This window comes from Ptychodera flava, chromosome 16 (assembly GCF_041260155.1).
Source record: "Ptychodera flava strain L36383 chromosome 16, AS_Pfla_20210202, whole genome shotgun sequence".
Lineage (NCBI taxonomy): Eukaryota > Metazoa > Hemichordata > Enteropneusta > Ptychoderidae > Ptychodera > Ptychodera flava.
The window spans coordinates 14,894,100-14,920,293 of NC_091943.1; the positions used below are offsets into that span (position 1 = coordinate 14,894,100).

At 39.6% G+C, this 26,194-nt stretch overlaps 2 protein-coding genes across 4 annotated transcripts in view; one reads left to right on the top strand and one right to left on the bottom strand.

Moving 5' to 3' along the window:
• Positions 1-2,843: 2,843 nt before the first annotated feature.
• Positions 2,844-16,047, bottom strand: LOC139114100 (uncharacterized). Of its 2 annotated transcripts, none has more exons than XM_070675621.1 (9): positions 15,609-16,047; positions 12,319-12,428; positions 11,633-11,787; positions 9,722-9,883; positions 9,199-9,472; positions 8,075-8,189; positions 7,536-7,607; positions 6,659-6,762; positions 2,844-5,178 (listed from the first exon to the last, which is right to left on the bottom strand). In XM_070675621.1, the coding sequence occupies exons 1-9, from the start codon at positions 15,924-15,926 to the stop codon at positions 5,055-5,057; spliced, it is 1,434 nt and encodes a 477-aa protein (XP_070531722.1). In that variant the 5' UTR covers positions 15,927-16,047; the 3' UTR covers positions 2,844-5,054. The 2 variants fall into 2 exon arrangements, with proteins under 2 accessions (XP_070531722.1, XP_070531723.1); XM_070675622.1 differs by having other exon boundaries at positions 12,319-14,449; positions 15,452-16,025.
• Positions 16,048-18,297: 2,250 nt separating this feature from the next.
• The window catches only part of LOC139114101 (guanine nucleotide-binding protein-like 1), a 36,658-nt gene continuing 28,761 nt past the window's right edge, over positions 18,298-26,194 (top strand). Inside the window, exon 1 of one of the 2 annotated variants that reach the window (XM_070675623.1) lies at positions 18,298-18,570. In XM_070675623.1, coding sequence (XP_070531724.1) covers positions 18,483-18,570 — 88 coding nt within the window. In that variant the 5' untranslated portion in view covers positions 18,298-18,482. Of the gene's footprint in view, positions 18,571-19,063; positions 19,221-26,194 lie in introns of those variants that run through there. The other variant, XM_070675624.1, reaches the window with a different exon arrangement.

Here is a 26,194-nt window from a genome sequence, read left to right on the forward strand (position 1 = left end):
TTTGCGTCGGCCCAGGTCCCGACCAGGGCCGGGGCCGACGTAAAAAACCAATGTGGACACGCTGAGTCGGCCCTGGGCCGACTCAGTTTGGTCCCGGTTAGAAGGGGGGTTCAGGGCCGACTCAGGGCCGACGCAAAATTTGGTCCGACGCAAATCGCCAGTGTGGCACGTTACGTCGGCCTGGTCCCAGTTGACCAGGCCTCCGCTATGGATCGAAGTTGAACTAGTCACACTATTCGCACAAAACAAACGACGTTTGAAACTAAAGTTTACACCTATCGAAAGTTTTCAATCCAGTCTTTACATTTTAATATCATCCCATGTACGCTGAACTTCCCACCAACCTTTGTTCCGCAAACGAGACCATGTCATTCGATTCCACAGTGCACGTAATAGACTAGAGAGGCATGTCAAAATGCCGCGCACTGGTTATTTCTCCACCGCGGTCTTTATATACCATATGCTCATCCAATAATGGTGAAGATCTCTCCGATGATTAAAAGGGCGAGTGGTAGTCATATTTGCCCTTCTTGTGCGTAAAAACACAGGAAAATCATGAACAGTAGAAACAGCGTGTCATATTCAAATGCGCCATTTTGAACTTTGACAGGTCAGAGGTCACAAAGGAAGGTAAAGTTACGTCGGCCCTAATTCTGGTACCGGTAAGTGTGGACACGGACCAAATTTAATCCCAAAAGGACAATTATTTTGCGTCGGCCCAAATTTCAGTTGGGTTGCCAATGTGAACAAGATAAATTTGCCCTCCCACTGAAAAATTTTTCGACTTACCCTGCCGCACTCAAACTTCATTTTTTTCCCGATCCCCACATATTTTTGCCTGTTTCCCCTCCCCACTGTGAATGTTTGGAGCTCCCCTGCCCTGTGGTGAAAAAAAATGCTGATTTCCCCTGCCGTGGAAATAATTCCCCTAAAAATTTTGTCATTCCGTTTCCCCTGCAGACATGAAGCTACCCTACCTTGTGATGAAAAAAAAACTGTCGATTTTCCCCTGCCCCGAGAAAAAATTTCCCCTGAAAATTAACATTCCATGCAGACACATACTGCAGTGGCCTTGTATTTGGTTTCCATCTCGCAGTACATAGAGTGAGATGTGGGATCAATCGATAGGCTAAGTAGTCTGGGTAACTTTTAAAAGGTATAAGTAATTGCACTGTATCCCCATCCCCGGAAACACCATGGCTGAAATTCCCCTGTCCCTGTTTTAAAAGTAGTCTTCCCCTCTCCTCGTTTTTCCCAAGCCCAGTCCCAAAGACAATCAACCAATATCTGCCCTGTTAGGGTCAGGGTTAGGGGTTAGGGTTAGGGTAGGGGTTAGGTTTTCTCTGGTAAAAAGCCTTACTTCGCTCTCAACCACAGTCGCTTGGTGGGCTATTCAGCTCTGGGACTATTCGCCCCATAGACGAGTGTACAGAAGCGAGAAACAACCCTAGCTTCTGTACACTCGTCTATGGGGCGAATAGTTCCAGAGCTGAATAGCCAACCAAGCGACTGTGTCTCAACCCTGGAGATTAGGTCAAGGGAGGGAAAAATTGTAACGGCATAACTTAGGGTTAGTTAGCATTAGGGGTTAGGGTTAGGTTAAGGTTAGGGTTAGAGTTAGGGTTAAGTCGCAGATCACAGTTTAAAGACGCAGTTCGTATGTCGCAGGTCGTGACCGGTCTTCCATACATGTCGGAGTCCTAACGTGGCCGCTATTTCTCCCAGGGTGTATCCATTGTAGAAGTATGCAGAAATAAGCTCGTCTCTACCTCTGTAATCCATCGTTAGGAGGAGAACGAAATGACATGTATGCAAACGCCATATTAGTTTTGCAACTCGCATGTCGCAGTTTAAGAACTCGCATGTCGCAGTTTAAGAACTCCCAGGTCGCAGTTAAAAAAAACTCGCATGTCGCATGTCGTGACCGGTCTTCCATAGCCCTGCCCGACAAAAAACTAAAATATGTCCCCTGACCTAGCAAAATTAAAATTTCCCCTGCCCTCAAAAATTGCTTACGGAATACTTTTTCGATGAATAGCTCCGTTGGCTGCACCTGTATCATTCTCAAAATTCATCCTGATACTTAATTTGCTTCAAAAATGCTCGTTTTGTGTGATTTTCCGCCGTCTTCGACGGACACATCGCCAAAAGATAAGCGTGAGCACAGTCACTCGTGAGCTATTCAGCTCCGTATTCGCCCATAGACGTGTGTACATATGTACACACGTCTATGGGGCGAATAGTCCCAGAGCTGAATAGCTCACGAGTGACTGTGGGTTTTTTTCTCGCTTATGTACACACGTCTATGGGGCGAATAGTCCAAGAAATGAATAGCTCACGAGTGACTGTGGCGTGAGCAACATTCCGGTCACCTCGCAGTGAACATTGGGCACCACCACCCTACTGACGTTAGCTCCGCGTACCCATGAGGGGTGCCTGGAACGCTGCCTCATGCTATATTTGGCGAGGTATCTCTCGAACTCGGCCGAAAATCACATGAACTGAGCATTTTGTAAGAAAACTGTGATATTTTAGACTTAGAGAGTTATGGTCTGACAAAAAGAGATGTCAAAACCACTGAAGTCACTTTATTGGCCGGGAAAAATTAGTTGATAAGAAATGGCATGCAGTCAAAGGTCAAATTGGTCAAAAATGGGCTGAGAATCTAACTCACTGACGTATACATAGCTACTTTCTTCAGTCGTCTTAATTCAGCAGTTCAGTAAATGATTTAAATTGGAAGATTTTCCATAGATGCTTAGTCACAGGAAGCTTGGCCAAAACTTAATTTAAGTGATGGGAAATGCTATATTTGTGGACAAGAAGAAACACCGGAATACATCTTATTTGAGTGTAAATATGTAAAAGAAATCTGCATGGCAGAAATTTATTTCTTTCTTTGTCAGAAAACACAACCTTGATGACAATATCAATATCAATATCAAAAGATTAGCAATTGCAGGAATCGAAAATGATAAAATAATGCAACATCTGACATTGTATACTGTATCATTTTACACAGTTTGGAATATTCGAAATTCGGTTACTCTTCATGGGATTAAAGATTCCCTGTAATCCTATGTTATGCAATTAAAATGTTATCTTTCCTCATGGATGAATACATTATATTTCACTTATAAGATGATGAACAAAGCTGAGGATTTTATCACAAAGTTTTCAAGCCTTGTAAGACTTGATCGAAGGAGAATAATGCATCCTGAATGCATTTACATGATGATATATTTTAGTTTAATGACTGTTTTTTGTTGTTTTTTTTTCAGACAAGTTGCATTGTAAGTTTGACATATTCACAGTTGTGTAGATTTGTTTTATTTGCGACTTTGTGAAATAAATTTATCTTTTTCAAAAAAAGGAGGAGCGAATTGTTTCGTCCCCAAGGGGGGGTTTGCGATCGGCACAGCTTTCGTGTTGCTGTTTTTACTTTATTTTAAAGTTTGACTGTGATATTTCTGATAAGCATTTATACTACCAAACTCGGGTTTCTCGTTCTTACTACTACTCTATAAAAAAATCTTCTTCTCCTTCACGGTCATGTATTAATCTTGTGATAACTGTAAGGTAAGTTTTATCACTGTACTGCTTCTTCTATAGACTTGGTTCAAGTCTGTGATTTGTGAATGTTTGAGTGGGGTGAACGCGATAATTTGTGTTCTGTTTTCATGTGAAACGCGTGCCCGTGAGTGGGGTGAACGCAATGAGTTGGGTGAACGCTTTACAGGGGAGTTTCTCCCGAAACTAACTCACTACTGCGCCGAAAGGTAACACGTTCAATTAATCGCAAGGAAAACCTGGCGTAGGCTGCCAAAGTCAAAATAGGTTTGTATGAAATAGGAGAGACACGAGAGAAACTATTACAAAACATTTTTTTTTAGAAATTCACGGACTTGAACCAAGTCTACCTCTACTCAATCTGATGAACAAGATTACCCAGTGCGTCACCAAGTAGAGCTGAGTTACTAATCTGAGGGCGCTTTCATCCCATTAACTTTGACAAACTTGAAGTTAATAACAAACGTACCGGCCAGTGTATAACAACTTGCAAATAGCAACAAAAGACCTGTGCTGAGACCAAGACACCCCATCTCCTACCCCGGGAAGGAACCTATTTGCTATTATCTGTGTTCTCTGTGTGAATCAGTGAATTCTGTAAGGATTGTCATTCATTTTGACGGTGAGCTGTATACTCCCTGCTGTGCGGGTCATGGTAAACGAAAATGAAACAAAAACAAATTATTTTTCAGACTCATGAAAAAAATGCTGATCAGTCCCGGAGATGGCATTCTCAAGAAAAACTGGTATCCATGCGTGATGCTAAAACCACGGAAGAGGGTGGGAGTTTGTTTTTGTTCATCTTCATCGTCCGTGAAAGCACGAAACAGGGGTACATTCTGCAAAATCATGGCAGTGTAATGACAAGAATACCTACTGGATACTCTAAACTCAATACAATTAAAGTTTGAGGCTCCTATTTCAAGATGTAGTTCAAACCAGGGGACAGAAATGTTAAACGCTTGGATAATATCATCTGCCCTGAACATCCAGCCTTGCTAAAGTAAAAGCCACAAACGAGACACTTTTTTCAAATATAAAGCTTTCATTGAGTTGGGCGTGGCCTGACAATATTATTTCCTCTTCAAAGTCTCTAGACTTAACAAGACAAGAAAACTGAGATATCCATCAATACTAAATGAAAACTTAAACCACTACTTTGCACCATAGGAGGGAAAGTTTATAAGTAATGGAAATGTTAACAAAGGCCTTTTTCAGATCATTAATCAGTGTCAGAGACATTCCCCATACCATATACTGTTCAAATTATGTGATGTCTGCCTTGAAGTCCAAAGTGTTGCATAAGCTGAGCTGCTGTCAGGAGTTTCTTTACATGACCTTATGTTATTATTATATGACAGAAATAGGCTTGATTTCTTCCTCCAGCCAAACCTTGCTATCTGCTCTAGGCTGGCATACACAAATAATGGTATAACAAACACATATTGTATGACTCCTTTTATCGGGGTCATTTATCCTCCGATTCAGTTTTTACAAAATGTCTTTGCTGCTGCGCAGATTTTCTTTGCCGCTGTCACAAGCACGTCCCTCTCGTAGTAAGTGATCGCTACCCGGGCGCAGTTCCCGAAACTTCCCGTGGTGGAGAAACTGATAGAACGAAAATAAAACTGCATGATTAGCTTGGAACTAGTAACCTTATAGAGGTTCGTGGGATGGGGTGTGGGGGATGTACATAGGCATAGAATATTGTAGCTGCTTGGTAGATTGTAATTATTCACAGCTATTTATGGATTTTGAAAACCAAGACTATTGGGTAGTTATTTGGCTGTTTTGGAAAGATTCATCATAAAAGTCAATAGTTTTCAACCAACCAATAATCGATGGCCTTCCAATCCTTGCACATTGTAAAGCTGAGAGATTTTACGGGTGAAAAGTCATAATTTATTAAGTAAGATAATAAAAGGTAGGCTGTTTAAATTGGCCATCTTGTTGACAGTAATTCGTCATGAGACAAAGCCAATGAGGCATAGAGGGGAAATGACGGGTCTCATCTTCTAGGTGGATTTTGCATACTTTAAAAAAATAAATATGAAACTATTTCCTTTCATAGTTAGGAAAATCACACATCTACAAGTAAAATTGAAAATTCTACAAATACATGATATTTAATCAATTTCAAATCATCTCCATATTTTGCATCAATTGAATGGTCAAAATTAAATGCCTGATTACAAAAATATTTCGATGAAAGTATTCATGTCGTTAAAAGACTTTAAAATTTTCTTCATTTCATCATTGACTATGGAACAGCTACGATGGTTTAAACTTGTTTCTCCATCACACTATCGTTTTCGCAGTCAGTTTTCAATCATCTATATTCTTGTAGAATAACCTTGTAAGATTGGAATGATTCCATCATTTCCATCAAAACATTTCAAAATCACAAACAACCGTTTTCCTTACTAGTACTGCCACACTGAAACTCTATAGGCAGAAACTTTTTGTGAAGTTACTTCTGTCTATGTAATATTATCTCTATTACTAGTACTCTTCTCAAAATGTCTTCTATTCAACTTGCTAACATAGCCTAGATGTATATTGTATCCAATTTTATCGTAGGCTATCGAATCTTAGTCTGCACTAGAATTAACGTGTCGACGGCCACAAATTAATTAAACGTTGCTAGTTTGGTGTAATTGTTCGACATTTAGCAAGGAATATACTTTTAAACAACTACTAAATAGCTAAAAATAGATAAAACTTTGAAATATTGGCCTGCTACCTCCGCTACCCAAAATCTCATTTGCATAAATGAATCGTACCCCAAATCCTGCAATATCTGGCCACAACAGCACATATTTTACACGAAGCCTTAAGTTTGCAATGTTAATACTCTAATTCTATTTCTATATATGTGCTATAGGCGGAAGAACAAGACTTGTGGATTTGTATAGGTGAGAGTATCGATCAGGCAATATTGAATGGAATCAAAATCAGAACGTCGGAAAATCATTCGCTTTTGCGGCTAATGGTTTTTCTTCTTTGTCATGGAACGTAAGGAGCAACGAGCTGTTAACTACTATTTTCTGTGATCGTTTCAGGAAAATTGCTGTGTAGGCATACTTACCTTTTGCCGGGTACAAACGACACGCTGTACTCCTTTTCGCAAACGTCCCGCAGTTTCTCAGTGTCTATGTCTTCCGGAAACTCAATCCAAATAAAGAATCCGCCCTTAAAAAGAAAAGAAACAAGAAACAGAGAAAAAATCACATGCAATATAGCAAAAATTCAGTACATATAGCGTTTTTCCATAATCAAATTATTCAGACATGATATAATACAGTAAAATTGTACAAATCAGATCTCTGCGAGGTATTTCATAGAACTCAGCAGTTTTTGAGAACGTTTATTATTTTTTTGTAGGCAGGATATTATTTTTGCTAATTCGAACATCGTGGTACCATCAACCTTTAATCTGTGGCCAACTTTGGGGTTATAGTCTATCGTCGTTGTTACTCCTGTATTGCCATGATGTGTATTGACTGGTCCATGTGTGATAATAACTCAAAATGTATTGCCGCTCTGATCTAACATTTAATATCACTCTGCCAATCATAGAATACCTAATAAGTTATCACTTCAAACAATATGTATTGCCAACCCAGTATGCAAAATACGTTGTAACCAAATATGAATATGTATCAGGTATGATGACATATTTGCTAACAGTAATGACATTCCTAAAGGTCCCCCATTGTTCAGAGTGGAGACTTGTTGTGAAAACCGGAAATGTATCAATGGCATACGTAATAAATTGTCCTCTGAAATATTTCCCCCTTGCACTATACTCTGTTCTTTAAGTCGGAAAATTCGCCATGCCTTCTGTGTGATTCGAGGATCTTAGTAACCTAAATTACCCGGACAAGGTGTGGAATTTCTGCCCTGTCTGCGTATGGTAAACCTAAATCCACTGCTAAAGTAAATACCAAAGGCGTCATACTGACCTGAGGTTTGAAGATCTTAACGCCCGGGGGCATGTCATCCATGAAGACTTGATACATACTGTCCAAATTATCCTGTAGACAAAAAATATTATCCACAGGAAAGTACTTATCTTCAATGATAAAAATTGATAACATCAACATACAACTCTCCAAATATTACTAAATTAATTCACAATCACTAAACGCATAGCAGGAATTATCACATTAAACACTCGGGAGAGAATGCTTTGTTGGACTGTTTGTATGTTAGACACAATATAGGCTACTGTAAACTTGAGCAATTAGGAACTTTATAGACTAGCGTTGTCTTACGATCACATAATGTTATAGCCTGTACCACACGCAGTGATACCATGTCGATTCAAGAATTTATCTAGAATTTCTGGTCCAGAAAGCTTGGCTATGTCGGACGGCGTCCCGTAGCCTTGCACATGGATTTGTAATGAACACGGTAATGTGTTTGAACCGTCCTCCTTTGGCAGCAAAATTCCTATTATGAACTTATGGGCTTTAAAATTTAAGGCAGATATTAAAAATACCCTGTATTTTTTTCGTTTCTCAAGTAGATGCTTTGATACCAGCCCTAGCTCCAACGCACTCGCTAGTATTGCAGACGTGTAATTATTCCAGCCTCCTGCACTCATTGTGAAGGCACTGCAGAGCAAAGAAAAGATTGCAAGTATGTTAATGTGTGAGATAAGTATTCAAAACATGCCGTTCCGTGTCTATTCAATCACTGGCAAACCTCGCACGCACACATTCAATGGTCGGAGAGTTATTTAGGTCTACATGTAAAATGGAAATGAAAAATCAAGAATTTATACCAGCTTTGGCTAATGCTTTGACCCTCTCGTACTTCTCCAGCGGGATCTCACTACTCATGATTGTACGAGTGGCCTTCCTTTCTGTAAATTTGTGTGGTCGCATGTAATCGTTATGCAATCCGAGTCGACATAAATTTATGCATGGATGTGTTCATAAATCATAAATTTAAATCAGAATACAAATCACAATACAAAAGGAAGAGATTTGTTTCCATGTTATTTACCAAACCTTCCGTATTTTCTTTTGTTTTGCTCTTTCGTTAGTAATTTTGGTTTCAGTCACTATGAACAATAACCGGATGGTTTAGCAATGTAGAACTTCTGCAGTTATTATTGTTAAAAGTGACATCGTAGGACTTCGGCGTGAAAAAGGCGTGACTTCGTTAAAGGCCTGTGTTGGCACCAGATTGTCTCATTAGAAAATTTACTCACCATATTACAATTTCAATGGAAAACAAAAGGCTATCACACCTCCATAATCCTCTTACAGACTAGAACAAAGGCGACCCCAGGGATCACGAACAGCGCCTTTAAATGACCACTATATCACGGATCGCTTATAGCTTGCGCGTCGGCTGTTTGTTTGGTAAAATCTTGATTCATACACGTCCGTGAAAGTGGAAAAAAGGCGTGACCCTCAGGTAAAACTGACGTAAAGCGCTTGCTTGCTGGACAAAATTTTACCTTTTGATCTTGTAAGCGAATTAGCTGATTCATTATTTTCTCATGGTGGGACATAGGGTTGAGGAGAGGAATATAATAGATTCCTCTACATTGTTATGACATTAACGTTCTTTCAGATTGTAATATCCAACGTGATTGGATTATACCACTCTTACCTGTTCTCGATTACATCTAGTACTTTTAACGGTGCTTCCATCCAACCAATTCTCAAACCGGGTCCAAGGATCTTAGAAAACGACCCATTCGAGATCACATTACCCACGTAGTCAGGATCTGTCTTCTTGTCGTATGCAAACAGCCTCCTGGGCGGAGGTAATGGCTTGTCCTCGGGTTTCTCACCGGGTATGTACGACAACAGGTTGTAAACGTCATCGCAAAAGAGCAAAATGTTGTACTTGCGGGCAAGCTTTACTATTTGCTCACATTTTTCTGTTGATATGGGTAAGAAAACGCATTAATGTACGGTCACCAGCAATTAACCCATTATTGGTATGTATATGATTGACAACATATATGTACCTGCGTAGGGACACGTATGTCACTGATTGGACTGGTTAACACTCTTCATCATGTCGTATTAAAAAACGGATCAATTAGTCATTGTGTATACAAGTTTGCAAAGACCGTATAGTTCAGGTCAAGCAGTAAAGTGGCGATAATACATGATATTCAATTTACCTGTGGAAAGACACGTTCCTTTCGGATTGTTGAACGTTGGGATCAGATACACCATTGACCAGTACGGCCGTTGCTCAGTGGGATGATGGGAGGAAGCTCTCTGATATTCAGACAGGACTTTGTCAAATTCCTCAATGTTTATTCCTTCACCGTTTCGTGGCACTGCAATGAGATGTTGGAAAAGTGTCAAAGTCAAGCCCAATGACAGGTAGGTTTGATTTTGGTAATATCAAGAAAGATGTATTTGGAAGGAAAAAATGTTTGAACGTGTGTTTGAAATGTCTAGAAGTAGTAGGAAATAGAACAAGCAAAGGAGGGATTGCTCTCTAAGGCCTCACTTAATATCAGATTTTCGAACATGTCATTTGCAGTGTATTTTGAGAGAAAATATTTTGAATCAGAGCCTTCAATTGGAGTCAAGAACTGATATGACCATACTGTGATTTGCCAAAACCACCACTTCCTTCGGTCTGCGCATAAACTAAAATGCAATATCGAGGGGCACTCGGTTAATTAGCACAATTTGTGTAATGATAAAACGGAATTGCATTCCACGAGACAATGCTTCGTTTCTTAAAATATGTTCTCCAGTATGCATACTGTCCATGGAAATTTCTGTTCTTGTTGTGCCTCCTTTCCTGTTGGACACACTTGAGGCATGTAATGCCTGCATCTACTACAAATGATGTCAACCATCCTAAGGCAGCCATGGTGTTGTGAGTTCGCAAAGTTAGATTTGATGCAATTGGTTGCACTTCTGAATCATTCAATAACAAATAGCATTTAATGTGTTATGATACGTGCGTTCTGACTAATCTTTTATCATCGCAGAAATCCTACGTTTTCTTCGCTTGTGTGTAGAAGGGTACGGTTAAGGGACCGTTCAGTTTTTACGGCCTGGGGGGCCCGGCAAAATCTTGTCGCCGGTGTTCAAAAAAATATAGAACCCCCCTGCATTTTTCGTGAAAAAAGGATGACCCCCCTTCGTCAGACGAAAAAATTTGATGACCCCCCGCTGAAAAATAACCAAAACCCATATGTCAAATTTACCCGCACGGTTTTGATTTGAACTCCGGTACACGGCACACTTTATTCGTGTAGCAGAGATGCCAGTGCACAAACTTCTCATCCAAATCCATTGAAACGTCTGTTAATTAGGACGACTGTAAGGCAATTTTTAACTTCATTTCCATAGACAACTTATATCCATGGACATTGTATAAAGTAAACTTTATTGGAGTGGTTCGCCAAAGGAAGCCCTCCGGTTAAGAGGGTCATGGGCCATTACGTAAAGTCAACTTTATTCTAGTGGGCCACCAAAGGTGAGCCGCCGGTAAAGAGGATCGGTCATGGGCATTGCATAAAGTAAACTTTACTGGACAGGGCCGCTGAAGGCGTCCAGCCATTAAGATTGCCATGGGTATTACATAAAGTCAATTTATTGTCGTAGGCCGCCGCAGGCGGCCCGCCGGTAAAGAGGGTCGATCATGGCCATTGCATGAAGTAAACCTAACTGGAGTGGGTCGCCAAAGGCGTCTGCCCGTTAGGAGGGTCATGGGTAATACATAAAGTATATTTCTTGTAGTGGGCCACTGAAGGCGGCCCGCCGGTAAAGAGGGTCAATCATGGCCATGGCATAAAGTGAACTATATTGTTGGTATTATGTTTTTGAAAATGTGGTGACCCCCCCTTTCCTACTAGTGAAAAAGTGATGACCCCCCTTTGCGGATTCCAAAATTACGATGACACCCTCCCGGATTTTGCCGCCCCCCCCCTCCCGGCCGTAAAAACTGAACGGTCCCTAAGTGAATTTTCTCCCTTGTCAGCGTGAAAAGTATTTCAAGAAGTATTTATAGTCGACAATGTTTATTTAAAAATTTGATGTAGATCTTCCACAGACTGGGGTGTTACCTGGTACAACGTTCATTCCCAAGTCTTTCCCGAACATTTCCAAGGCGATAAAGTATGATGGATCTTCTATAAAGACTGTGTCTCCTCTGTTGAACAACATGGAGGCGACCATATAGAGACCGTTGGTGGCGCCACATGTGACCAGTAACTCCCCGCTGCAATATATCATTCATACATAAACACGGTGAAAATACATTTGTCTCTGACTCTAAATAGTATACAGTGCACTCAACTTCAGTGCTTTGCTCACCTACAACAGAAAATATTATGGCCTATCTTTTTTTTTTTGCATCGTGAGGGCAAAGTATAATATACTAGCAGTATACTGTCGTGAACAAAATAAATGGTCTTGCAGGCTTGACATTGAAACTGACAAACTTTTGTACTGCTAAAAATACACATATGAACTACATACGAAGCGATGGAGTAAGCTTACTGTTATATTCAGCGACGTCTCGCCATATGGCCATCCATAGATCTATCAAAGATCGATGCACGAAATCACGACTATCCGCTCACTGTATCGTACACTATCAAAGTTAGACCAGATTTGTGAAGTTGCCTTCATTTCCTTACTAATTGCCTTCATTTCCTTAATAATTACTAATCTAAGGAATACAATACAATACAATACAATAAAAGTTACATGAAGATATTATTATATACATTTTATTTGCAAAATTTACCAGTCTACTTCGTCGTCGTATTCTTCTGTCAGAAACTTCGACATTTGTAAGCGGAATTTGTAATCCCCTCGCCGGCACCCATATTGGAACATATAGCCATTTTCTGTTTTCTGTAACGAGATATGAAATAGGAAATGTATTGGGAAAGTAGGCACATGTATGCTTGATCTTTGTGTCAGGGCGCTGGAGCATATTCACCACGATGCGTGACAGGCCTTATTGACATGACGGAAATGGGTCGAATGCATAATAGTACGAATTGTATGTTAGATATCTCCTGACAACGCAACATCATTTTCGCCAAAGAAAAGCAGGATCATACGAGCCAGTGACGAATGTTATAAACATGCAAGGGGGTTGGGGGCATGGATGACAACTGGTAAAACTCCTCGATTTCCAAATGGTACCGGGACTTTGCAATGCAAAAATATTCTACCCTGGATTTGTTTCATCATGCAATGGCTTCATTTCTTCCTCTGCGATAAAACAATAGACTGCTCAGGATGTGCATGTAATGTAGCTCAGAGCAATACTACTCCGCAAAGCTAAAAATTTGCAATGCATACCTTATTATAGGGATTCATGTCACACTCAAATGGTTTACAGGGCGGTTCAAATATTGGTGTACCTGTTGTCGCTTGTGTATAGGTACACGGCAGTAGGTCCCTTTTTTCGGTGTCACGATGTGTACGACATATAGGATTTGTCCACCGTCTTACGTGATCGTAAATGACTTTGGATGTACCAACAGTCGCTTGTGGTTCGATGGTACACGAAGATAGTAGCTGTGGCATGCATTGAAAAAGTAGACAGCGGCCATCGTGTACACATCGAAACACAAGCGACTGTATATGTAACCGGTCTTTGCAACGGCTGTGCTGGCAGAGTGCATCATGTTTATAAGGGAGCTACAAGCGTTTTAAATTTAGACAGACATTGCCACACCGATACATATTCAGTTTCGAGCGGAGAAGATTAGCATGGTGTGACAGCATACACTGCCGGACATCAGCAGTCCTATCATTAAAGTATATGAAACTGAACGTCTGACATTGTTGCTCAAACGTTCTGTAAGGGAAACTTCATGCCATTCTTTTTCGAATTCAAGAATAGGAATCGGAGTCACCGTGCAAAAATTTGGTACTGGAGAAACAATTGCCAAATTAATATTTCCCGACACTTGAAAAATGGGCGCTATTTCTGTGTTAGGCTAAATCTAAAGGGTGCATCAAATTTTCGATTTTCGTAAAAAATATAAGCCTGTGAACTGCGCCTGGACGAGTTTCTTGTTTACAAACAATGTATTTCGGACACGATATCTAGATACACCTCATCATCATAGCTGCAACATTTAAATCATACGATGTAGATTATGACAGACATGTTTTAACTGTCATCAATCGCCATCGTACCTTCAATACAATGTTTACATTGCCGTATGGGTCCCATACGACCTTTGAGCGCAGTTCCAATGGGCCTAACCCCCACGAGTAGAAGGCCAACATGGTATTGTAAAAGTTTGAGAGTCGATATCTGTCCTCGATGTGCATTTCACCTTGAAGAGCGCCAAGATGTCGCCTTAGGCTACAGTCTACAGAGCGATCACCGTCTCTCAAAGCAACACATCTACAGCCGAGGCTAGGCCTGGCCTGCGTCGTAAGTTTTTTCCACGCTCAAATGACATTTTCCATCCCATTACATAAACGGAAGTGTAAAACTCTCCCTCAGGAAGCAAAATTTGAGCCAATTTCAAGCAACATGTGTAATCGAGATCGGCAACAGTCTAGGTTAAGTAATTGTGTTATCATTGGCAAACTTTTTAACGCTGGAATAGACTGTAATGATGAGCGAAGAAACTTCACTTCGTAATAGCATAATGAATGCTGTGCATGTATCCTTGTTTTCATTAGTCCTTTTCAAAACTTAGATATGATGATTAAACCCTCTCCCCCGATTATTTCTCCCCTGTGCAGGTGCTCCACACTTTAAGGGTGTGCAATAAACACTTACAACTTGTAATAGACACTGTCAGACACATCCGTCCATCCATTGGTCAGAAGTAGCCATGCACTTCAATGCATTGCCCTGGATCCTGTTTTTCATTTCTGCACTATCTTTTGCCTGAAGGGGGCTAAGGGAGCGTTCAGTTTTTACGGCCTGGGGGGCGGCAAAATCTTGTCGCCGGTGTTCAAAAAAATATAGACCCCCCCTGCATTTTTTGTGAAAAAAAGATGACCCCCCCTTTGTCAGACGAAAAAAATTGATGACCCCCCCCCGAAAAATAACCAAAACCCATATGTCAAATTTACCCGTATGGTTTGGATTTGAACTCCGGTACGCGGCGCACTTTATTCGATGCCAGTGCACAAACTTCTCAGCCACATCCATTGAAACGTCTGTTAATTAGGACGACTGTAAGGCAATTTTTAACTTCATTTCCATAGACAACTCATGTCCATGGACATTGTATAAAGTAAACTTTATTGGAGTGGTTCGCCAAAGGCAGCCCTCCGGTTAAGAGGGTCATGGCCATTACGTAAAGTCAACTTTATTCTAGTGGGCCACCAAAGGTGGCACGCCGGTAAAGAGGGTCGATCATGGCTATTGCATAAAGTAGACTTTACTGGACAGGGCCGCTGAAGGTGCGCGGCCATTACCATTATTCAGTGCGTGATCCCAGGGGTCCCTCAAAATGTTTCTAATACAAGCCACGGCTTCAATGGGAATTTTACGGTAAGATTGCCGTGGGGTATTACATAAAGTCAATTTATTGTAGTGGGCGCGGGCCGCCTGCGGCAGCCCGCCGGTAAAGAGGGTCAATCATGGCCATTGCATGAAGTAACGTAATTGGAGTGGGCCGCCAAAGGCGTCTGCCCGTTAAGAGGGTCATGGGTAATACATAATGTATATTTATTGTAGTGGGCCGCCGAAGGCGGCCCGCCGGTAAAGAGGGTCGATCATGGCCATGGCATAAAGTGAACTTTATTGTTGGTATTATGTTTTTGAAAATGTGGTGACCCCCCCTTTCCTACCAGTGAAAAAGCGATGACCCCCCCTTTTCGGATTCCAAAATTATGATGACCCCCCCTGGATTTTGCCGGCCCCCCCCCCGGCCGTAAAAACTGAACGGTACCTAACAGATGTAGGTCAGCTTAGCATGTCAGATTTTGACCTTTTACCGCGTGCCTACACAGCTTATCTTCAATACTTGGTCGGGCACGGTTCCGTGAGGTAGGTGTTGGCAACTCTACATTAAGTTCTGAGTAAAATAAAAATATCCCGGCACCTACCATTCTGTGTTGGGTTGCCTTGTTCAAAATATCGATGCAGCCCTCTAGCTCCGGTTTGCCAGGAGCACCGAAGTCTAAGGTGATTATACTGCCATCAGATGTGTCACCTATGCCAAAGCCAAATTCTTCGAATAAATGGTTGAAGAAGGCAAGCCTGCCCTCCCTACCCGACCTTAACCTCTCGGCATTTCCTGAAGCCACCGCCGACTGCCTGTGACCTCGCGAGATAGAATCAATTTTCCAGTATCTATTCAGAAGGCGCAGGCTTACTGCCCGTCCTCTCGGCTGTAAGATACGCAACATAAACTGTGACAGCATGCTGGTCTCAGGCTGACAGAAGTGAGCTGAACTCTGCTGAACACTACTTGCAGAGCTGAACTCTACTCTGCTGAGCACTATACTATACTACTTGTTGTCGTCGCAAAAAAAACAACAAAAAAACAAACGATGGTCACGTGACACACAAATGCGATGACCTGATATGAACTCGTACAGGAACAGTTGTAGGGCGCAGCTCTTATTATCGTCCTCGGTAGATGAATGATTGGCAGAAATCAAGTTCATTGACATTTCCTTCAAGTCGCCTGTTGAGCTAAAACAACATAAATCTTTCCTTGCCCGAAAACGTTAAATTGACCTGAAATTGGCCAAAAATGATTTCCGTTGCAGGGTTTCGTGAAAATGGCAATCTTAATTTCAATGCACATTGCATTTAAATGTCAAAAAGACAACAATGTATTTGTAAAGTTTACAAAAATACAGCAGAAAGTGACAACAAAATACAGATATAAAAGCTCACGCGCAATAACCAGTATCCAACCATATAGTATAGTTCAATTTGGATGTGTATCATGACAGGGTTTTCACTAGGATATCTGATTGGGCAGAATTTGAAAGTACAAGGGGAGGGGGAGAACACATGAGATGCTTAGGGGGAAAGTGTCAGAGGGGGGCTGTCCCTATCTTGCATGGGAAATTTTGAGAACTTGATGTATGCAATGGTGCGGTCTGGTGCAATCTGAGAGGTGTCTTTAATTTGTTTTGTTTTTTTCAAAGTAAAACCCGGCCCCAAGGAGAAAAGCACGAGAGAGGGATCCTCATTCTCGTTTTGAAAATTTTAAGAAATTGATGTGTGTAATTATGTAATCTGAGAGGTGTTTCAATTTATTTTGCACTCGGTAATGTTTGAAGACTAACGAATGTGAGGAATGGAAAATCTGTGACCTTCTTGTGTTATTTGTCCGGCTGCCACCTTCTAATGAAAAGCCTGAATACGGTATGGTTGGTTGTCAAAATGGTTAGTGAACTGAAGTCAATTAAAATATATGTTTCTGTGATAATAAAGGATGAATTCACAACAGTTCAGTTTTGTTCTAGACCCTGTGAAAACTTTGGGAAATTGACGTGTGCAATGGTTCAGGCTGGTGCAATCTGAGAGGTATTTTTCAATTTGTCTTTTACTAATAAAGGGAGGGAGAGCACGACAGGGGGGTGTATCCCCTCTCGCATCGAAAATTTCGAGAAATTGATTTGTGCAATGGTGCAATCTGAGAGGTGTTTCAATTTTTCGCACAAAAATTTAGTAACCCCCTTCTTCCTCTCTACCTTTTGACAAACCCCCCTTTGAAGTTTTCAATATTTTGAGTGACCCCCCTCACATTATATTCCTCCGGCCCCCAGGCCGTAAATAATGGCTACTATTACAATTCTCATAAGATTATTGTTAAAAGTTTTTAAACTTTGTAAAAAAAAAAACCACACACATTAAGAATGTGTATTCATTATAAAATTTATAAATTCAAAATGTGACTCTCCTCAAAACTAAGTTTGCAAAAACGTTACTCTCCCTCGCTCCCTCGCGGGCAAGTTTGTAAAAAATAACCCCCCCCCCACTCCTCATAGCCTAACTGAGAGCTACCTTCTAAACGGTCATTGTTTGGAAAGTCTGCAAGTCAGCTTGAAGCCGATACATTCCATTCACGGATGTCTCATTTAGTGACATCGTTTGAAAAAGTGGTGTTCCATGTACTAGTAATTAAAAGGCAAGGTTTGGTTGACCCGGGGACAAGGGACCACCGCCAATGTCCAGCCCTTAAATTCATGGAGGTAGCCTCTGCTACCTCCATGGTGCGGGCAATTTTTAATGATATGTTATAATGTAGGAGGAGGAGATCGGCCTTATAATTGATGTGGATTATCACATCCTTATAAATATCCTTAAATATTCCGGTATTGAGCAGCTGTGTGCTTGAATTTGCACTTGCAGTCAGGCTAGTGCAAATATCAGGCTTAATGATTTTCGAAATGTGTTAGGCCTAATCCGCCGGTAAGGACAGCCGATTAGCAAGTTGGCAACATTTGCAGAACAATTAAAGAGGTATGTACATAGGTTGGAGAGGAGATAAGGACTTGTAGGTAATAACGAAAGCAGTCAGACGTTTTGGAGTCAAAATCTTTATTTGAAATATCACAGTCAAAATTAATAAAACTACTTGTAGTAATAGAGAAAGCAGTCAGATGGCTTGTAGTCGAAATCTTTACTTGAAAAATCACAGTCAAAATTAATAAAAATAAAATAAAAGCGTGCACAAAGAACCCCACCCCGTCTCCACCCCAGGGGACTGATTCGTTTTATACTATACCCTGTGCTCGTACGCGAACTTGATTCGCAGGTCGCAAAATACCCAGAATGCACTGCAAAACAATATGGCGAAGATAGTATCGTCTGCGTTGTTCAATGTAGAGCGATCGATTGATGAGGTTAATAATATCGCCGATTTGGCTACGACTGCATAGGATTTTTTGAAATTTTAAAATAAGTGACCACACTTCAGTTGTACCTAGCTGCTAGGAATGCAGACTTAACTGGCTATCATGCCTCGTAAAAAACCGTTCAGCGTTAAGCAGAAGAAAAAACAGCTGCAGGAAAAACGAGAGAAGAAACGCCATTCTTCGTTCGCAGGTAAGAGTAATGTAATTTACCCCTACTTTGGTGGATGCCGTCATAAATAAATTTTCTAACCCCGGTGCCTCATGAACGACCACCGTCCGGCTTGCGCACCCAGATGTTTTCACAAACCCACAACCAAGCCACTGTATAATCGTTGCTTGGGCCTGGATAAACCTTCGTGGATAAACGCACGTGCGTGTGTTGTCATCGAATGGCACGGCGATGACGGCTGCGTGGAAGCTCTGCAAACGTTCAGTAATATTGTGCTGTTTGTGAGCCAACCATAAGTATGTGCTGCTCCTACAATGAAAGCTCATGACCGGCGAGTGCAAAGGGCAAGAAATGCATGTCGCACGAAGCACTGCAGCCAGGCCTCGAACAGTCTTCATTATCATTGGGTACGACTCTCATTTTCATAATGTAGCACGGTAGAAAACCCGTTTCTTGTCCATGATTGGTGGAGGATTCTGTCCGTCAGAATTCCTTGTTAATGTGTTTCCTGTGCCACTCGGCCTTTTACGATTACTTTCTCAGTATGATCGTGTGCTGTTAACAATGACTGTTACGATAGCGCTCACACATTGAGTTTCTGATTGCAATCACGTCGCGATTAGACATGAGCCTGTCAAAATTATTTGGACGTATGAAACGATCGCAGAGAGGTAGGATGTTATTACAGACTTTTTCTGAAAATATAGTTTCATTGACGCTTCAGTGAGTGAACTGGGAAAAGAAGTATGTCGTCTGAATAGTTCATAACGTGCCATTATGATACGTCTGTGCACGGGACATCCATGGTCCGTGTACTGTCATTTGACTGTATTATGACAGCCCTATACTGCTACACTAGTTTGCCAATTAAGCATCACATTCTGCACAGACGTCAATCTGGCACTGAAATATTTCTCGACTTGGTGTACTGTGCTTGAGTTGATATCACTGGTTTATGCTACTGAAGTTGACACAGAGAAAGCCATCTATTCCTGCAATGTTCGTAGGAAATTAATTGGGAATGAATCAAGGGATGACAGAAATATATCTCTAATTTATGCAAACATGATTTCCAATGAATTAACTTCAGTACGTGTCTCACTCATGCATGCAAGATACACACTTGATTGTTAGTGTAAAATGTAAAAAAGAAGCCGATTGCAGTAATGTTGTGTCACTGTGTTATTCTACATTGCTAAAATGAGAAAGATAGCAAATACCAGACATACCAGAACTTACTGTCATAATTAGAAAGCTATATTGAGGTACACTGCTGTTATATCTGTGACAAAGTCAGGTTCTCCTTTGAAGTGTGGTGAAGCGTCATCAGCTGGATCATTTACATTTCCTCCACAGAGATCTCTCAGATTTTTACAGTATTGCTCCTATTCAGAATATGAACTCTCTGGCATTGTAAGGTACACAGTATCAGTCACATTTTATGAGTGTTCCCCTGTTGATAACTCATCTACACGACCAAGACGTGATCACAAAATAAGTGATTTCTCACTAATTGTTATTACATTACTGTGAGTAATCCTTACTTAGATCTGGCCATGTCTGCTGAAAGGGTGAGGTTTGCAGCAAGAGTACTCTTGAGTAACCGATCCATCAGATAAGAATTTCAAGGGCAAGGAAGGCCTTTGAAGGTGAAAAAATACTTAAAACGCACAGTTCATACAGTTTCATAGCCCAGGGCATGAATGTTGGCCTCAGCAAGAGGATATACAGGTATGATGTGATATGACTGAAAGCAAAAATTGGACTCATAGTATTGTGCATATATGTATAAACCAAAGTGTTGCCAGACCAATCTCCCATCCTGTGGCTACCTTAGTGTTGTAAAAAAAAACACCAACATGTAACAGCTTACAGATAAGTTTTGTGAGATTTATTGGTCAGCATTTTGTCTTCTGTGTTCAAATTTGTGAAAACAAATTTAAACAGCCCCTTGATTCATCCATATTCAAGTACATCATACAAACTTCATCAGAGGGATCTATGGGACAAGGATTTGGACAAGATACTTGTTTTCAGCTGTCAAAACTTCAATGGCAAAAAAGACCTTGAAGTATACAATCTCCAAAGAAGGACTCGTAATGGCCTTTTAAAAAGCTCCATTTATAGCTATATCATTTTATGCTTGCTCTTAGTTTTGTACTTTCTGTAAAATTAACTTTCCTATACTGGTTTAAGAGTATTGAGTAAATGCTAGCCTTCAACTGATCAGCACAGCCTTATAATATTTGTATTTGTTAAATATCCAAATGCCCAGCTATTACTGACAAACTGATATCATTTGTCAATAATAACATGGCATACTGTATACAATACAGTGTGGCAGGGCGAAATGATATTACAACACAATTCAGGATGAAGAGGAAGAAGAGGAAGGTGTTTGTTTTATTGGGTAAAAATAATGAAAATATTGTAAGTAGTTAAAGCTATTGTTCCCTTCCCCACCAAATAATAGCCAAATGTACCTACACTGTACCCTGTGTTACTTTGGTGCCAAAAGATACATATATGGTAGTAAGTACATTGTAAAAGGTCGATTGGATCCATTGCACTAAAGGTCTTTTTACCGAAGGGTCATTACCCTTATCCTGCCAGTCCTTTCATTTCCCTATTTGCCAATCAGTAAAAAAGCAGTATTTGAGTCAAAATACACATGCTGCTACTTGGCTTTCTACAGTACTGGTACAAGTATGTTACAGTAGGTTAAAGTATATCCATATTTTAAGGGATTGCTCTATCAATTTTCAAGTCTCCACTAAAATGCAATATGCAGGACATGCAATGACTCACTGGTTTTAAGCAACTTGACCTGATGGTGACATGAACCTAGTAGGATAAGGGAGACAGAAATACATGTACCAAAGTACATGGGAGATGCCTAAAATGTATTATTATACATTGTATTTATCACTAATACTGCAGCAACAATATATGTGGAATAAGTGCATTGTTTATCAACAAAAAAAGTGGCATACTGCATGTGCAGAACAAATAATCATTTCTTTTTAAGGCCAAGAAAAATAAAAAGTTTGTTTCTGATCCTTGCACAAATCAATTCAGACCTGCTGCTTCAACCTTTTTTTCTGCTCATGAGGAAATAAAAATATGCGAAGTTAGCGCATAACACAATGCTGTATAAAACAGAACTGTAAACAAAATAACTGACAGTGTTTTTGCTAAGGGCAGTAAGCACGTAAATGTTACTGGGGTTCCCCAGTCATTTTAACCGGGGTTCTCCTTGGTATATCAATGCAATCAAATAGATGGACAGCAGCAATGTTACCTGTGTTCCCAAATCATTTACCAATATGCCCCAACCTTAGCAAAAATGCTGACTGACACTAACATTCTGTTCAGAACTGTACACATCTGTCACTGTGATATTAAGCTGACAAAAGTCTGCATTGTTGCACTAAAAGTCAAACCACAGAACTGTTGCTATAAAAAAATACTAAAGCAACACTAGTGTGCATTTATCTCTGCATGACTTTCCTATGTTGTTTTCATGTTTTTTGTGCATTCTTGTTGGTTGAAAAATTAAAAAAAAATGAGAAGAAAACGAAAAGCCGCTTCACCGCATCATTTTTGCAATGTGTCTAGGATAAGAAACAAACTTTTTATTTTTCTGGCCTAACCAAGGGATGTAAAGTTTGGGTGAAAAAATGGTAAAAATCTACAAGTTTTACCAATGATTGACAGATGTAAAGGCCTGAAGAGCTACTATCTATGCAGGGACTAGAATAACTGCTAATTGGCGACTGTTGAAAAATTTCCTCTCAAATTTTATCATTAGAAAATGAAGAGCCCTTTATTTATTTTATCATATTGATTTGTTGCTGTCCTTACTATTATAATGTAATTTAAATTTTGATGTAATTAATCAAATTGGTGAAATTGATTGACTGGTAAACTTATCCTTTGCATTTCATTAATGTTTCACGAATTTTTCATATTACTAAAATTGACATCTCTGTGTTTACATACATGTACTGTATTGGCTGTAAATCTTTAGCTTTTTTCTCAGCTTAAGTAAGTTAGGTTCTGGATTTGTAATTAATTAAAGCAATTGTTTGTCGTGTACATCCTCAAATACTAGGTCACAAATGCCATTGTTTAGCTGGGATTTAACAACCATCGCACACAGATCGAAATTCATCACATGAGATTATTCAATAGCCAGAGAGTAACCTTGGGGCAGAGATCACTGAAAAGGATTGGATATCAAAGAAATGACAGTATATGAGCCCAATGCTCAAATACACCTTCTTTAATACAAAATTTTTTAAACTGCTTTATTAATTTTAGTCCTCATTTGCTACCTTATCATATTTGAAATGTTTTTTCCTCAAGTATAGGATATTTATAAATTGTTGTTCATACATGTATGTGATATTTACACTGTGGATATGGCAGAAAATGAAATTTTTTTTGAACTGTAATTTCTATGCTACAGAATGGTGTCCTTGTTAGACAGAAATAGAAGGAGGGTTGTTGTAATGTTATTGCACTTGATCGCAAAATTTAATTTTCTGTTTCCCAGATTTAAATACATAGACATATGTGCATTCAAGGTCAGCCTCCCACGGCTTCTTTTAACCCTTTCACCACCATGGTTTGTCCCAAATCCATTGTTTTCTATGGTAAAGTTGGACCTGTATACAGGGAACTGGGGGTGAAAGGGTTAAACAGTAAATTTTAAATTGTAGAAGCAGCATTTCTCTTGAAGCAACTGGAAGGGGCGGCTTTTTTGCTGTCCCTTTGACCCCTGTCAGAAATAAACATGGCAGCAGGATGATATAGAGATGTGTGTACATGTATGTGCTACATGTACCCTGGTACAGTGGTGGGAATTAGGACAACAGATGATGCGTATAGGACTGATAATGGTGACGGTCAAGACGTCAAGCCATATCTGTGTGTCAATCATTACAGTCACAATCACTTACTGAGAGTTTCAATAGCAAAACATTGTTGCTTTCTTTGATCAAATTTGATCAGATTGGAATCAACTTTGATCAAATTTGATTGATTGTGAGATCAATCTCTGTAAATGCTAAATGAAAAGAGAGATGACTGTACAAAAATGTTTGATTGCTGTTCACATTTCTGTCCATCGTCATGGTATCACTAACTTAACGTTCAGACATTGGAGCAGCAATGAAATTGTATTATACCAGACCTGGCTACCCTCTCAGTAGACTGTCCTATTGGAAATCTTGAACAGCTGTGCTACTGCTGTCAAGCAGTTCAAAGAAATTCTATGTTATGAGATAAATTCAACCATCTCTCTTGTAATCATTGATGATAACAACTGATCATGCAACACATGATACATGCAATACATGTTACAAAATGAATGTATCATGTAATTGTTATTGATTAAATTGTTTTCATATTTTAAATAAAAAAGATATAAATAATGTCAAAAATGTTTTATCAATTTTTTATGCAGTCAACCACTATGTACATTCACTGATCAGATGTAGTAACGGCAAGCTTATGCAAGTACACAATAATATTGTGTCGCAAACAACAGTTTATTGTAATTCCATTTTCGAGTGAAATTTCAGCTACTACGGGATAATAATAGACATTTACTAAGTACATGTAGCAGTTTGACATCATAGATAACATGTTGTAGTTAGATGACAAAATTCCAAAGTGACATTTTGCTTCTCAGCTTTTTTATTAGCGCAATATCGAATACCTTGATTACCTAAAATAGACCCCCTAGGCTAGTGATATTCTTACGCATTGACAGTCTGTTGCCATGGTTGCAATGTCAATTCGACCCACATCATTGTCTGAAACATGTAGGTACTGATTGATAGTTATGTGGGAAAGATGCCATTGAATGCAGACTGCCTACCTGATCTGAAAGCATTGAGACATACATGTACATGTACCAACCACATGTACGACTACACATACTATATATAGTATAGGACTTTAACCCTTTGAATGCCAAAGTAATTTTTGTTGCCTTTATAAAATGCATAACCCTGTCATGTTTTTCAGACTTTTGCTAAAATTTTGATTCAAAACTATTAGCAATGATATGTAATGTCCATTTGGTTCAAAATTATCAAAATATTGCAGACAAATTCATGAAAATTGGTAAAATGTTGCAGAAAAATTTTGGCGGGAAAAATTACAGCACTCAAAGGGTTAAAGGTATAACAAGCCTATAGTAAAATAATAGGATCTGATCTGTATGAGATTTAAAAGTTAGAAATGCTCAATATTTCATTTAAATTAATTTTATTGATTATTTTCACATTTATTGATCAGGTATCTACATTGTATGTTTAAGATCAGCAGGAAAATTCTGCAGTGACAAAGGACATGCGATTGCAGTTCTGTGGAAAAAACTGACCCAATGGATAACATTGTGATATCATTTGTGAAAAACACAGACACTACATACATGCAATTGTACTATAAAATTCCTGTATCCTTTCTGGAAAATTAAAAGTTGAGATGAAAGAAATACAAATAAGATTCAATCTATGTTTTGCCACCAATTTTAGTGACTAATAAACTGTTCATCTTCCAGTCTGTCAGTGCATATGATCTACCATGGCATTTGTTCTCTAGCGTACTTTGGTCCATGTAGGCTTTTTGGAGAGGCACAGAATGGTTTGTTAAATTTTGACAAGCTCGATCAGAAGAGAGAACAGGTGTACAATATAAAATGAGACAATAACATGACAAAATCTGATGTGCTTTGAACAGGAAGGCTGTCAGCAATATTAGTTATTTCACCCAAAAAAATTGTTGAACATAAATGGCCAGAGAAAAAAAAATCTTGTTCATCGGATTTTTTGGACCAAGTCCCAGGAGCGGCGAGCGAAAATTTTTTTTTTTATTTTTTTTAGGCCGAAGGTAAACGCGGTTCTCTGGCATTTTTGCACACATGCAGACAAGGCAAGATAATTGTTTCCCTTTTTACCAGAAATATCTCAGACAAGAAACACTGATACTGGTAACTGAATTCAATACTATATTTCCCAACAATAATATAGGCCATTACATTCACAGTTAGTGTTTGCACAACATATTCTGAGCATTTCAAAATTTCTCAGAATAAAACTGAAATGTACAGCAAATCACTGAAATTCAACAATTCAGTATTGTCCTTTAATATTGTCCTGGTAGGACCTAGCATCTGAGTTTTTTCATTTTACTTTGGCCCCATGTTTGGCCTCTTTTGTCTACATTAGGGTCATACTTTCACAACCAAGAAGAATTTTTGGTCAAAAACCTCTGTGTAGATTTCAAGTGTTTTACCTACTATATATACACATTTTACACAATGGTCTAACAACACTGTACTGTGATCGGAGTGAAGTTATATAGTCATCATTCAGATCGTACTTTAACATCGACGCAACCATGTGTTTTGTCATTGCCGTAAATTTTTATACTTTCGATGCAATTTTCATTCAATCAGATGCACCGTCCATCTATATCTGCTGTCACGATCTTGTTGAACAAATCGCCGAACGTAATGTCAGGACAAACACTGAATAGCGTCTCTGGAACTAACTGTTGGCCATCACGTTGAATGTTGGCGATCAAATTAATACTCATGATGTGACATGTACTTAACCTTTACAAAACGAGC